Source organism: Phocoena phocoena, chromosome 1 (assembly GCF_963924675.1).
Source record: "Phocoena phocoena chromosome 1, mPhoPho1.1, whole genome shotgun sequence".
Lineage (NCBI taxonomy): Eukaryota > Metazoa > Chordata > Mammalia > Artiodactyla > Phocoenidae > Phocoena > Phocoena phocoena.
The window spans coordinates 38,451,452-38,465,781 of NC_089219.1; the positions used below are offsets into that span (position 1 = coordinate 38,451,452).

The 14,330-nt window shown below is 45.6% G+C and overlaps 1 protein-coding gene across 2 annotated transcripts in view; it reads right to left on the reverse strand.

The window, feature by feature from the left end:
• Positions 1 to 13,864, reverse strand: part of MKNK1 (MAPK interacting serine/threonine kinase 1) — a 33,256-nt gene extending 19,392 nt beyond the window's left edge. Inside the window, exons 1-3 of one of the 2 annotated variants that reach the window (XM_065898184.1) lie at positions 13,694 to 13,864; positions 3,675 to 3,776; positions 1,038 to 1,135 (exon numbers count right to left, since the gene is read on the reverse strand). In XM_065898184.1, coding sequence (XP_065754256.1) covers positions 1,038 to 1,135; positions 3,675 to 3,774 — 198 coding nt within the window. In that variant the 5' untranslated portion in view covers positions 3,775 to 3,776; positions 13,694 to 13,864. Of the gene's footprint in view, positions 1 to 1,037; positions 1,136 to 3,674; positions 3,777 to 13,693 lie in introns of those variants that run through there. The other variant, XM_065898185.1, reaches the window with a different exon arrangement.
• Between the last annotated feature and the right edge of the window lie 466 nt (positions 13,865 to 14,330).

A 14,330-nucleotide genomic window follows, 5' to 3' on the forward strand; every position in this document is an offset into this window, starting at 1 on the left:
TAGCAGAAGTGTTCTCCTTTATAAATCCAGCTGGGACTAGGACTATGACCAGTTGGTTAAAAGAAGAAACATTTCTTTCAGGAGCCAATTTGGCTGGGTTTGCCCATATGAGGCAGCACTTAGACATGGTGGCTCCGGCAGATGATTTGAAAACTTTGCTGGATACCAGAATCACCCGGACAGCTTGTTAAAATTAATGTTGCTGGGGCCTACCCCTAGTTTCTGATTCAGGAGGTCTGGGATAGGGCCAGATAATTTGTATCTCTAACAAGTTCCTAGGCCATGCTGGTACTGCTGGTGCAGGGACCACACTTTGAGAACCACTGCTCTAGATCCATCCCTTCTTCCATGTAGAGTCGGCAAACGGAAGCACAGAGGGATACGGTGAGCCACTCCATGGTCATGCAGCTGGAAGTCACCTCTCCTGCCACAAAGCTGAGTGCTTGGTCCTCATCACCACATTGCTGTACATCACTTGTATAGCATCTTGTAATTTATAAAATGTTTCTACTTCTACCAGTTCATTTTTGTTTTCATCTTCATAACTACTCCATGAGACAGGAAGGGCAGGTATTATCATCTTCATTCTAGAGATGCGGGAACTGAGGCTGAAAGAGGTTCAGTGACTTGCCCCAAGTCAAACAGTAGTAGTTTGTCAAAACAGAGATTCAGATAGGCCCTCTAATTCCAAATCTGACTGTCTGCTCCCTGAAGCTAACTTCATTCACTAGAGGCATTGTTCTAAGCACTTCACACATATTAACTTATTTAATCCTCATGACAATACTATATACTATATCGGTTCTGTTATTACACTCATTATACAGATGAGGAAACTGAAGGACAAAGAGGTTAAGTAACTTGCCCAATGTTACATGGCAAGTAAGTAGAGAAACCAGTGAATCCAGTGAATCCAGCTTCAGAGCTCCCATTCTTATTAAGCCACTATATCGCAGAATATAAAATTTATCTGGTTTAGGACAAGCTAAGACTGACTACCTGCAAAGTAAAGCCTGGCATCCAGATGAGACACTCACTTTGACAGCATACTCCTTGCCATTCTGCAGGCTCACGGCACCTTGAACTTTGGCATAGGCTCCCTCTCCAAGCAGCTCAGAGGTCAGTTTGTACGTATCTAGAGGTGAAATGGGTGAGAAGAATAACAAGATGAGTCACCCCTTTGCATAGAAGGAAAGAAGAGCTGTGTCACTTGGCTTCCCCAGTCTGACAGCGCAGGCGCACGAGGACTCCGCAGTGCTCAATGACGAGAGTCTAGGGCTCCCAAGCTGCCTTGGGACTCGGCTTCACAACAACCAGGCCACATCGCTGAAGGATCTTGTTCCTCATTTTAGAGACGAGGTCAGTGAAAGAGGTTCAATTCGGCACATGCTTCCCGAGTACCTACTATGTGCCAGACGACATCGATGGGGACACAGCGAGGAATAAAGTATAGTCCCTGCCCTTTGAGAGTCACGATCCAGTGGGGAAGACAGACACATACACAAGTGACCCCAGAATAAACCAGGCAGTGGTCAGCACTCTATTATCACAGAGGGACAAGACATAGTAAAAAAAAGCGGGGGAAGGGAAAGGTTAAATCTGTTGAGGGAGTCTGGGGGATCCTCACGGAAGGGATGTGATTTGAATGGACATCATTCATTCATTTACTCATTTGTTGAGCACCTGCTATGTGCCCAGCTCTGTGCTAGGAACTGGTGATACAAAGGGGAATAAAGCACTGTTTTATTTTATACCACACACAATGGAAGTCGGAGGTATTTTTTTGCGGTACGCGGGCCTCGCACTGCCACGGCCCCTCCCGTTGCGGAGCACAGGCTCCGGACACGCAGGCCCAGCGGCCATGGCCCACGGGCCCAGCCGCTCCGTGGCATGTGGGATCCTCCCGGACCGGGGCACGAACCCGTGTCCCCTGCATCGGCAGGCGGACTCTCAACCACTGCGCCACCAGGGAAGCCCTAAGTCGGAGGTTTTTGAGACATTTTCAGAAGTCACCGGCAGGAAACAGGAGACAGAAGATGCAAACGGATGCCTTGAGGTTTTTAGGGTGCTGAGTCAGAGCGGCTCTAACACAGCAATAGGCCTGGGTGAAAGTATATTTAGGTGGCCCGCCCAAGGCCCGCTCCTCACAAAGAGCACAAGCTCTCTGACCCCCTTCCAAAGGAAGCCATAGCTCTATCATGGTCTCTGCCGAGGCCTCTCCTCCCTTGGTCTCCATTCTTCAGCTTTTTCCTCTTGAGGCAGCCTAGCATTTAAACTCACAGACTACTGAGAAGAATACTTTTAACCACGAAATTAGATTTTATCACTCTTAGTCATGAGAAACCCCATAACTGCACAAGCCATCCCTGAATAACAGGAAATACTCTCGTGTTCATTGAAAGAGGAAGACCCGTTGATTTGGAAACTATTCTAAAAAACCCTGCGACTTTTGTTCATTCCCCAACCCCCTCTGCCATACACACACATCTACTGTTAAAGACAAACAGACAAAACCTACATTAAGCACCCTGTTGGTTCCATCAAGGTTTGGTCTCACAGATGCAAGTATTTTAAATGACGTGCTTCTCTTACAATGGACACTTGGGTATTAGCCTTTGCGTGTGTCAGGATAGGTTGGTGGCTGGAGGTCCAATATTCCTGACTCATAAAGGGCTTGTTTTTAGGACCACTCTACAAAACAGTCAGTTCACTAGTATGTCTGCAGTGTTGGAAAGAGGGACCGTAAAGAGAAGCTATTTCAAGTTTCACAATGAAAGAAACAAAATAGATGATGGGGGCTCGGTCACTTCTAGGAGGAGCTACTTATCCTTTCAGTCCTTCGCAGGAGTTTCCAATGAGTCACTTCATCCCATCTGGTGCCCAGTGATAACAGGACCAGCACTGAGCCTGGTGCCTCACACACACTGTTCAAAATGTTTGACAACTCAACATCGTGTCCCCTGAACACAACATGCACTATTAAACAGAGTCAAACTCATCCAGCACAAGTAGTTGCAATCTCTATAAGCTGAATTCTCTGCTTATAGAATACTGAAGTTTCTTTCCTTCTTTCTTTCTTTCCTCCTTCCTTCTTCCCTCCCTCCCTCTTTCTCTCCCTCTTTCTTTCTTTCTGCCGCGCCACGTGGTTTGCGGGATCTTAGTTCCCCAACCAGGGACTGAACCCTGGCGACGGCAGTGAAAGCACAGAGTCCTAACCACTGGACCGTAAGGGAATTCCCTAGAAGATTTCAGTTTCATTTGCAGCCATGGCCCTTGACGTTCCCTCTTCCTCTGACATGGCTGTTCTACCTCTCGGCAGCTCCTCCAGGACCAGCTGAGGGAAAGATCACACCTGAAAAGCAGCTGAAGCATACCAGGCGATCTCACTCCACGTGCAACTGTGACACACTGGCCTTTCTGCTCCCTGATGAAATGCTCAGACCATTCAGAGGAGGCTTGTGCACCATCCAAGAGCTTCTCCCATCCCTGCATTCTCTATCACCCCTTTCCGTAAACTCTCTCACCCCTATCTTTCACGCCTATCACACGGGGAACCATGAAGCTGGCTCTAAGATGATGCATCCTATGACCTTTACCCCTGGGCTACCAGGACACTCCTCCCATGCCTGGGAAGCCACCAACCCAGCTCTAAGAGATCAAAGAGAGTGACCAACCTTCAAACTTTCCTGGCAAGGAGTCAGTGGCCCGGGCCTTCCGCTTCTTCTTCTTCCTCTTGTCACTTTCTGCAATGGGAACAGGTTCACTGCTGCCCATCTCTGGGAGAAAAGAGGAGAGAGAAGGGAAATATCACTGGACTGATCAGGCTATAAGTTCACCCAAAAGGAAAAAAAGGAGGGGGGGACCCAGGAGCTCTCCACTCACATTTTAAAAATATCTGTGAGGGCTATTTATCTATTTTGACCCAAGAGGCAAAACTAAAAGCAAAACCATTATAGATCATTAACTGTGGAAAGGAACTCAGACAGATACTCTAGATTAAAAGAGGATAGCAGAAGCCTGCTGTAACCAAGCTCATTAGCACATGGATTTAGATCTGCCCCCAAATTCGTTAGATCTGAACAACGAATCCTTAAGCAGAATCCCACATGTGACATCCTCCTTCAGCCTCAGCACCAGAAAGGCAGGACCCATGGAGCTTAAGCAGGAAGGGAGGCGGGTTTGTGGGGGCGGGGGGGGGGGGGGGGTGGGTTCCATGCAAATGAAATCGCATGCCGCTCAGTAACATCCCTGTGGATGTGCATAGGGACTCAAAAGGTCCTCAGTGGAGGCTGCCTCTGTGACGGTACAGCAGGGCAGGGGGTGGGTTTGGGGATGGCCCTAAATTCCTTCATGTCCAAGAGCACAGACTTGAGTGCTTGGGAGGCCAGTGCATATTCTCCCTCCTCAGCTCCTTATTTGAGAGGAGGCAGGTAGGGTCCATTCAGAAGCCTGCAGTTGACGGGTCTACACCGGGTTGCTGGATGCAGTCATTTATTGCAAAAACATTATTATCTCTCTGGCAAGCACCTGGCTCCCCACCTTAAAGGGAGGATTTGTGAGGCAGACATTCAGACATTGGACAGATTGGGCAGGAAAGGGTGGGGACAGAAAGAATAAGCATGAAGACTGAGAGGGGGAAAGAGAAAAGGAGGAATAATGAACCAGCAGCCAATCATAGTCCTGTTTCTAAGACACTGGAGTAAGGGCCTTCCCATGTTAAAGATAAATTACTTATAGAACATGCCATGCCCTTGATCCAGAGTGGAGCCTTAATACTCTTCGCCTGCAGTTAGAAATAATAAGATTTCTCTGAAGTCTCTGGGTCTAAATCCCCACCAGGGTGATTAAACCTTTACATCCTTCTAAAATAGAGGCGGTCGAGCACTGATGGGGCATACAATGTGAGAGACTTTTAGACCAACCTTCAATAAACACAGGCTCCGGGTTGCTAGATTTTTTTTTCTGAGATTTTGAAATGGAAGCTGGCTCTTTGCCCATTGAGGGGAAAGGCCCACTCTCTTCTCAGAGGACTCCAGCTGAACATGATCAGAAAAATGGCAAGTCTGCTCAGGAAGATTGATTAGAGCCTACGCACGTCTACTGCACACTGTTCTCAGAAGCAAGCACACACAACCGTTAGGGGAAAGCACACAGAACAATGGCGCGTTTCAATACCACAATCCAGAAGCTGGTTAAGCAGCCAAGTGTCTGACAGCTCAACTGAGCTGCATTCTTCCTCCCATTTTTAGGATCTGATGACAGTAGACTTTCATTTACACTTTAGAGAAGATAAATATGTGGAGAAAAGGAATCCACAGAGGATCTCCAAGTATTACTCTAGCCAACAGCTTCAAGCACAAGATATACCTGGGGACTGCGACATGCTATGAATTCAAAGAACCGAACTCAAACATCAGCAGCCAAAGATCCACCCTCACCAAGGGAAATCAAAAGGAAAAAAGCTGCCCAACGCAGTGAGAAATTCTACAGAAATAAAACAAGGGTCACTCGTCTCCAGGACCCCAGGAGAGGGGTGCTGGCCATTGGGACAGCAGCTGAGAAGGAGGGACCACTGTCCCTCTTGCCCTGCCCTTGAGTGCAGTCCAGTGGCACCCCTCCCCACCCCATCTATTTTCTCACCAGCACTGCGAGCTGAGTGCAGAGGGGACAGATTTGGGATTCACTTCTCTTCCTCCTTCCCCTGCCCACACTCTGAAGGAGGGCCAAAGTACAAGCAAAACAGCCCAAAGGCAGCAATGGAGAGGAGCAGCAAGACAGCTGGCGGTGTTATAGTTCATGGGGGACACGCAGACATACTTATGACTCTAGCTAGAAAACCCCGTTAGCTGCAATTTATACTTGGTTTTCACCACAGCAGGGCTGAGGGAGCCTCTCGTGGAAGAAGCATACCTCTGAGCACTGCCGCATACATGGTATTAGATTTTATGGCTTCACACACAAAAAGATCGAGTACCTGGTCTATTCTGCATGGATTTCAATGGAAGAGGGTGCGCCAGAAGGGACAAATGGTTAAGACTTTCCTTGGAAACAGAACTTGTTGAAGGAGAGTTGTTTTTGAAACTAGGAAGAAAAAAATGTAGGAAGACAGTGAAGTGAAAAAAACATGCTTAACTTCCCTGTTTACAGCGGAGGAGCGGGATGGAGATGTGTCATAATCTTACCAAAGGCCTGAAAGCTCTTCACCTGGAGCCTGTCTATACACTCTATTGGGACCTTAGTTTATTATGCATGCAATCATTTGAGAAAGGCTTCCTCAGGGTGTGAGGCTCCACAATCAAGCTGGCTTACCTCCTTCCTTTGGCCTAAGCACTCCTCTCAGCCATTAAAACCCAGCTCAAAAGTCTTCCCACCTTAGAGTAAGTTAAGGTTTGCACAAACTTTTGAAATCTATGCAAATAGATGGTGTTGCTGCACAGAGCTCGAATCCGGTGCTCCATCCTCTGTTCCCGAACACCCTGCTAGCAGCTATACTAGAGCACTGGTTTTATTTGGCCTTGAGCTCTCTCTACTGTTCCTAAAGGCCAGGGCTATCCTTGCCTGTTCATCTCTGCGTCTCCTATAAGTCGTGGTGTGGTGTCAGACATGTATCAGGCATCAGAAAACGTGTACTGAAATGAGAATGATATGAGAGGACGCACATCCTCGGGGTTAGGTGCAGGCCTGTCACCCAGGCCCTCTCGGTGACGAGTGCACACACTGAAAGAAACGTAGGTGCACCTTTGCCCTTCAGGCAGCACAGAGTAAGGCTTTACCCAGTCTATGAATTCCCTGATAAACTCCCTCTCAACAAAGCCCTATGTCTCAAAATGTCCTTAACTTTCTAGCAAGAAGCCTGGTCTTTGCTATAGGATTGGGCGATGTGTCTGCTATTTCAGAGGAGGGAGCGAGCACTTCCTTCATGTCTGTAGACAGACCTCAGCTGGCATGGAGGCTCCCAGCACTTCACTGCCTCCAGCCCTTGCTTTCCTCTTGGGCCAGGCTTGGCGGTCGGTCCACTACTTGTGTATCCGTGGAGGTAGAGCTGGAGAGGAAGCACACTGCTGACAGGGAAGGCTCGTGGGCTTGGCATCAGGAGACCTAAGTGAAAGTCCGGTTCAGATATTACCAGACGTAGCACCAAGACCAAGTTACTTCGCCTCTTAGAGTCTCCATTTCCTCATCTACAGGTTAGGTTTAAAAATTATACCTGCCCTTTCCAGCAATGCTGTGAGGACCCAGTGAGCTACTTAATATAAATGCACTTCAAAAAAACATATATGGGGCTTCCCTGGTGGCACAGTGGTTGAGAGTCCGCCTGCCGATGCAGGGGACACGGGTTCGTGCCCTGGTCCGGGAAGATCCCACATGCCGCGGAGCGGCTGGGCCCGTGAGCCATGGCCACTGAGCCTGCGCGTCTGGAGCCTGTGCTCCGCAACAGGAGAGGCCACAACAGTGAGAGGCCCGCGTACCGCAAAAAAACCCCCCAAAAACAAAAAAAACATATAGGTATGCATAAGTCTGTATGCACATACAACAGAGTAGAAAGATTAGACAGAAATACACAAAATTGTTAAACTACTACAATCTGAAGGAGTGCCTATTATGTGCCAAGCACAGGTATTTTACATACATTATCTCTAATTCTTACGCTAATCTCCAAAGTAAATATTTCACCATATTTCAAGTGAGGAAACTGAGGCTCAGAGGTTAAATTATCTACCAAACACCAAACATCTAGTTAGTGGTTTAACTTGGATTCAAACACAATGCTGCCCTTTCAAGTCCAGGTCACATCTTATCTATAGTAGTTTTCTCTGTGTGATTTTTATTTTCTTCTTTATATTCTTCAGTATTCTCCAAATTGTATACAATGATGTTTATTACTTTTTTTAAGTGCTATTATTGTTTCAGTCAAGTTTCATTTTTAACAAAATACACAGTAACATTTCTCCAGTGCACACTGGAATTTAGAGTCCGATTGTACAGTTTTACAAATTATACCTAGATTTCTTTATATTGAAATTCAACAGCAGGTGAAGAAAAAACATTTCAGGAATATTGGGGCCCTGAATTTTTATAATCTTGGAAAAACAACAAATGGCATTTTAACTTTTATCTCTATAAATGCTATGTTTTAAAAGGAAAAACTTTGTGAAAAAACCCCCAAATAATGCACTGAACATCTGCACCTGAGATACACCCTTTTAAATCCTGGTCTTCACACGGTGTGAGCTTTGGCAAGTTGCTTAGTTTCTCTGAGTATCAGTTTCTTCATATACAAAATAAGGTCAGAGTAAGGACTGGCCGCCCTAGATCACAAGGCTTTTGTGAGGATCCAATAAGAAAGGAGAAGTGAAAGCACTGCTGACTTACTCATTCAACAAATACTGTTTTTTATTTGGCACCTACTGATTGTCCAGTGCTAGACAGTGAGAATATAAGAGAAGACACAGTCTCTGCCCTTATGGAATTTAAATCCACTGACATGTAAAACGATTTCAATTCAGTGGGACGAGTGCTATGACAGGGGTACCAAGTGCTGTGGAGCAAAAGACAGGCGGCTAACTCACTATAGGTCACTAGTGACCAGTTTGGTCACTAGAAGAAGGGACAGCTAAGCTGACACCTGAAGGATGAGCAGGAACCAGCCAGGGTGGGGGCTGGGAAGAGAGACAGAGGAGGTGCATGAGCTAAGGCCTGAAGGAGAGGCAGCATGGCCCACTAGTGCCACTGCAAACTGTTCAGGCTGGCTGGAGCACAGAGTATGTGGGGAGTGATGACAAGTCAGCTGAAGGGGTGAGCAGGGGCAGATCATTTGCAGCTTCACCACCATAGTATCATCACCATCATCACTATTATGTGTTTCTATTCCTAGGCATAAGTTTATTTTGTTTTCTCCATTAAAGTAAGTGTAGGGATGCATATTCTCCTTTCTTTGTAAAACAGGTATTCATTGGAGGCGTAGTAGGTGCTAAAGATACAGATCCAACCACCAACCTGGCTCCTTCACGGGGAGAGGGCCCAGAGGACCCACAGAGCAGATGAGGAGTGGCTGAGGGATCTCACCCGGGGGGACTACCAGAGCCACAGATATTCCTCTAACATGCCAGTACTGAGCCACTGTACAGCCCACAAGTTGACCTCAAGGCCCCCCTTCTGAAAGAACTGTGTCATTTCTCCATGAGGTCTTATGAGCCACATGGCCCCCAAAAGGCACCAGATCTGTTCTCCACCTTTTGGTAGAGCTTAGAGAGAACTAAGCAGCTCTAACATCTGGTATGTCACACCAAAGACGATCATTCTTCCCCAAGAACATGACTCTGCTGGCTAACTCAGCTTGACAAACTTAGCTCATGCTCCTCTCCCAACCACCCTAGAGTTCTTTTCAAGATCTATGATTCACTTCCCAACGTGTGACAGCTAGTTCCCTCAGTCGCTAGAGCTTTCTAGAGAAGGAATAGTGGTGACAGTAAGCTGATGAGGGTAATTATCAATTCATCTGCCTTCTCAGTCATCAGCTGGCTGAGGGCCCCCAAACAAATGGAGAACTGAGAAAACGAAAGGGAACTGAGGAAATGAAAGGAAGGGGGATGGACACTCCTAAGGAAGAGGCCAAGATTAAGAAATCTGAGCAGAGGAGGAGGCAGTGAGGAGGAATGGGGAGACTAGCCCGGGATACTTAACTTCTCTGAAGCAGTAGTAATAGTAGTGGTAGTACACACACTTACATGGTACTTACTCCATGCCAGGCAATGTTCTAGGCATTTTACAAATACCACAGTTTACATATACTGACTTACTTAACCTTCACAACTCCATGAGGTAAGTATAATTATTATCCACATTTTACAGATGAAGAAACTGGGTGCAAAAAGAATAAGTAAGTTGCCACGATCACATTGCTAGTAAGTGGCAGAGCTGAGATTTAAATCTAAACAGTCTGGCTCAGAATTCAAGCTTTTAACTATTATAGCATACTTAAACATTAATGCTGAAAGGCAGAAGGGGACAGCCAGTCAGAGTTAGCTGGGCACCAACAAGAATGCTTTTATTTAGAAACCTTAGCACAGAGCCTCCCCACTGATGTGCTGTGAGTGAGATATTGATCCTCTCACCAGGCTGAACATCATTTTCTCTGTGTGCTACGATGTCCAAAAGGTTGGGTGGCACTGCTCCAGCTTAAACACAAGGGCATTACGACCATATTATCACTATTATATTAATCTAAAATCTAATTTATCAGAAGTTTCCTCTCCTTGCTCTGAGATAGCTTTGTATTTTGTGTTCTGGCCTGTTTTGTAGGATGAGCTACAAGCCAGTCCAACCACATTATTCCATGGCAGTTCTGGTATCAGGACAAGGCTTCTGTATTCTTCTTTTGTCTGACCTATTAGTTGGTTGATTTGGTTTCTGATGGTATCACTACCATGTAGGGGACAAGGTCAAGGGTACACTCAAATGGAAGCTAGTCAAATTTAAACCACGGTGGATGAAAGGAGTCCCCCTGTGAAATCAGCTTGTCCTGATCAAAGGACGGTCTGTTAGTGTGATTCCAAGGGGCTAAGGTATTTCAAAGGTTTGCCGCAGAGTCCAGTGTGTAGTGGGGCTGGGCAGCATTACGCAGATTGCAGTCTCTCACTCAACTACAGTGAAAGCAGCTTGAGGCCCACTGAGGTGTCAGAGGGATGGTGATTCACAACAGGCCTCAAACAGGGCTGGGATGGTAAGATTCCCAGGGGCAAAAGGTCTAGCTTCAGGCCCCCCTTCTTCCTCAGTTCTGATTCTGGGATCATATGCAGCCTTCAGAGCTGTCACTGCATCACCTGGTGGAAGGAATGAGAACAGGAATGGTGCAGGGGGTAAAGGGAGTGTGTACTTAAGAAACAGCAAGGAGGAAAACAGAACTACCATATGACGTAGCAATTCCACGTCCGGGTATTTTTCTGAAGAAAATGAAAGCACTAACCTGAAAAGATATCTGCTCCCCATAAGTAAACAACCTAAGTGTCCACTGATGAATGAGCAGATAAAGAGTGGGAGATACACACACACATACACATATACATACGATGGAATAGTATTCAGCCATAAAAATGAATGACATCTTGCAGTCTGCAACAATATGGATGGTCCTTGAGGGTATCAGGCTAAGTGAAATAAGTCAGACAGAGAAAGACATACTATATGATCCGCAGGATTTCACTTATATGTGAAATCTTAAAAACAAAACCAAAAAACAAGCTTATAGACACAGAGAACAGATTGGTGATTCCTGGAGGTGGCAGGTGGAGGGCAGGTGAGATTGGGGGTAAAAGGGGTCAAAAGGTACAAAATTCCAGTCATAAAATAAATAAGTCATGGGATGAATGTACAGCATGGCAACTACAGTTAATAATACTGTACTGCATATTTGAAAGTTGCTAGGAGAGTAGATCTTAAAAGTTCTCATCACACACAAAAATTCTGTAACTATGTATGGTGATAGATGCTAATGAGACACTGTGGTGATTATTTCACAAACATCAAATCATTATGTTGTACACTTGAAACTAATATAATGTTATGTCAATTATACCTTAATCTTTTAAAAAGGAAAGAAAGAAATAGCAAGTAGGAGTAAAGGACTGGATTTGTGTAAGCAGGACTGTATAAAAAGCTGAAAAAGGCTGAAGCCAGCTCATCCAAGCTCATTAATACGGCCTACAAGGCCCTCCAACATCCAGTGCCTGTCTACTTTCTAGCCTCACTAACCATCAGTCAGTCATTCTTTCAAGGAAAAATGAAAATAGTAGGTAGTTCAGCTTGCAGTTCACAACCTCACAAGGGCTTTCCCTTGAGACAAGCGCTGTGCTTTGGTATGCAGCAGGAGTGCTTTCGAGCATTTCCACTGTGTCACGCAGAACATTAAAAAGATGTGTACTCAAGGGCTGAGATTCAATAAAATTAATAACACTTACTGCTTCATCAAGGACATACTTAAGTGAAACGGCATTTTTTAAAAACTGTGAGTGCATAGCAATAAGAATACAATGACTGCTAGCGCAGTTCAGCGCCACTGCCTTGATTCGCGCTAAGGCATCAGCAGTTTTGCCCACTGTTGCTTTGCAACAACAAATAGCATCTTGGCACTATTATGAAAGTAGTTTTGACCTTGCAGATACCTGAAAGGTTTTCAAGGATCCCCAGGGTCTGTAGAGCACACTTGTGAACCACTATTCTAGGCAATGGGGAGGGACTGGGCCCCACTGGAGCTATGCTTTAGGGCCATCAAACCAGCTGTGATGGCAGAACAAACTGGAGGCTGGAGGGGGATGAGAGGGCAGAGCGAGGCTGTGGCAACAACCCGGAGGAAGGCAGGGAAGGTGTGTGGCTGAGGTGGGGATAGAAAGGAAGAGGAAGAGGTGAGGGGTGTGATGGGGAGAGGTAATGAAGCCAGAGAGGCAAAGCTGGTCCTGGTCCTGCCCAATGACTGGAGATGGTGGAGGAGTCCAAGACCACTATCCTCCTTGAAGGGAAGGCACGGAGTCTAATTTCTCTCTATCCCCACTGCCCTGTATGGAACCAGGCACACAGGGGGACCTCGATATATGCTTATTAACCAAAATCAGGTAACTGTAAGAGCAGTAGTACCATCAAAGAAGGGGAGAATTCAGGAAGGGAAGCTGGCTGGGGATGGGGAGCAGGGGAAGACTGTGCCCCGGGAAAGCTTCAGTTGAAGGAGGGTGACATAGCAGCAAAGTCTGAAAACTCTCAGAACAGGCTAAAGCCATTCTCACCTAGCCCTCATCTGAAACAATCTACAAATGAGGCATTGTTTATAACCCACCAGGCATGATGAGACCTCAGGATACTGTGTCATACAGAACACTTCAAAATGTCCTCAGATATGTCAAATTTTTAAAACCTGGAAAGATACATCTCAAGCCATTATTAACAATAGTTAACTTTGGGAGAATGAAATTGAGTGGATACAGAATTTTACTTTTGATACTTCGGTTGTATTTGATTTTGTTTTGTTATGATACAGTCATTTTACCTTTATAATTAAAAGGGAATAAATACGTTTTCCTTACTGCACAGTTTTCCTTATGACCCTCTCTGCCAGTTTATTCTGGTAGAAATGTGCTCCACCCTACTGAGTAACTGTCTTAGGCATGCCAGAAAGCCCAGCTAATCCTAGCTGCCCAACTGAACACTGGAGTCTCTGACTCACCCCTTCCTCTGGAAGTATCAGATACAGGTCTCCCAACTTTTGGAAAGTTCGCTTCACACCACTTTGCTTTTATGAAAGACCTACATTAGTATGTACCTGTTTTCAAGACATACTAAGAGGATTTTCATATTTACGAGAAAGGGTGAAAAGTGAAAATAGGGTTCAGCATTTGTCTTCCAGTGAACATTATAGAGGAACCACGCACCACGAGCAGTGAGAGTGGCACTGCCAAGCTCCTTCCCTAGGAACTACACTCAGCATCAAGCTGACAGAGCTTGGAACTATGTCTGTGAGCATCTATGCTTGACCTCCGTTTATTTTGTGCATCCGTTAGCAAGATGTGTCCTAAGATAATTGCTTTACACCATTTCTGCTTAAGAAAGGTTTCATGGGAACACTCTACTTTCAGATAGTGGGGGAATCTGCAATTTCAACCTGATGCAATCTAAAAGGTTAAATAAAATGTGCATCCAATCTTACCTATAGGTCTGCCCAACTTTGCGAAGCAGACCCTCTCTGTAACCTTGAAATTCCAAATGCAATAATGCTCCTGTCAGGGGGCTGCTGTCTTCCAGTTGCAGGAAGTGTTTCAATGGCCTCTGTACATAGCAGACATTCTTCAGTTTTCCATTGGCCTCTGCTTCATTATACCCGGCATGAAAATCTTCAGAAAGCAGAAACAGAAAGGATGTAAAAATGCTGACTTAAAAAAAATGACCAGAGAAGATAAAGATCAACTTGTGTTCCCCAAATCTATGTGTTACACCAGTAAGTAAGTAATCACAAGGCAATCACAGATTTCCCCAGTCTTTAAAATTGGAGCATGTAAAATGCTGACACAAAGCATGTGAAGATTTAACAAGGGTCTGGGTAAAAGTTTTCGGATTAGGCTTCCATTGTGAGATTCCAGAACCAAAAAGATGTAACTGGACCTGAATGACAGATATGGGCACCTCTGTACGCTGAGGAGACTCACATGGAAGATAAAAGCTGTCACTTTTCTGTTGTCCACTTTTTTAGAGATGAATGAGCTCTGGTTTCACCTCCTAGCAGTTAGGTCCAAGACTCACAGGCAGGAGGCACCAGAGTCAGAAAGGTAAAGTAGATGCTGAGAGCA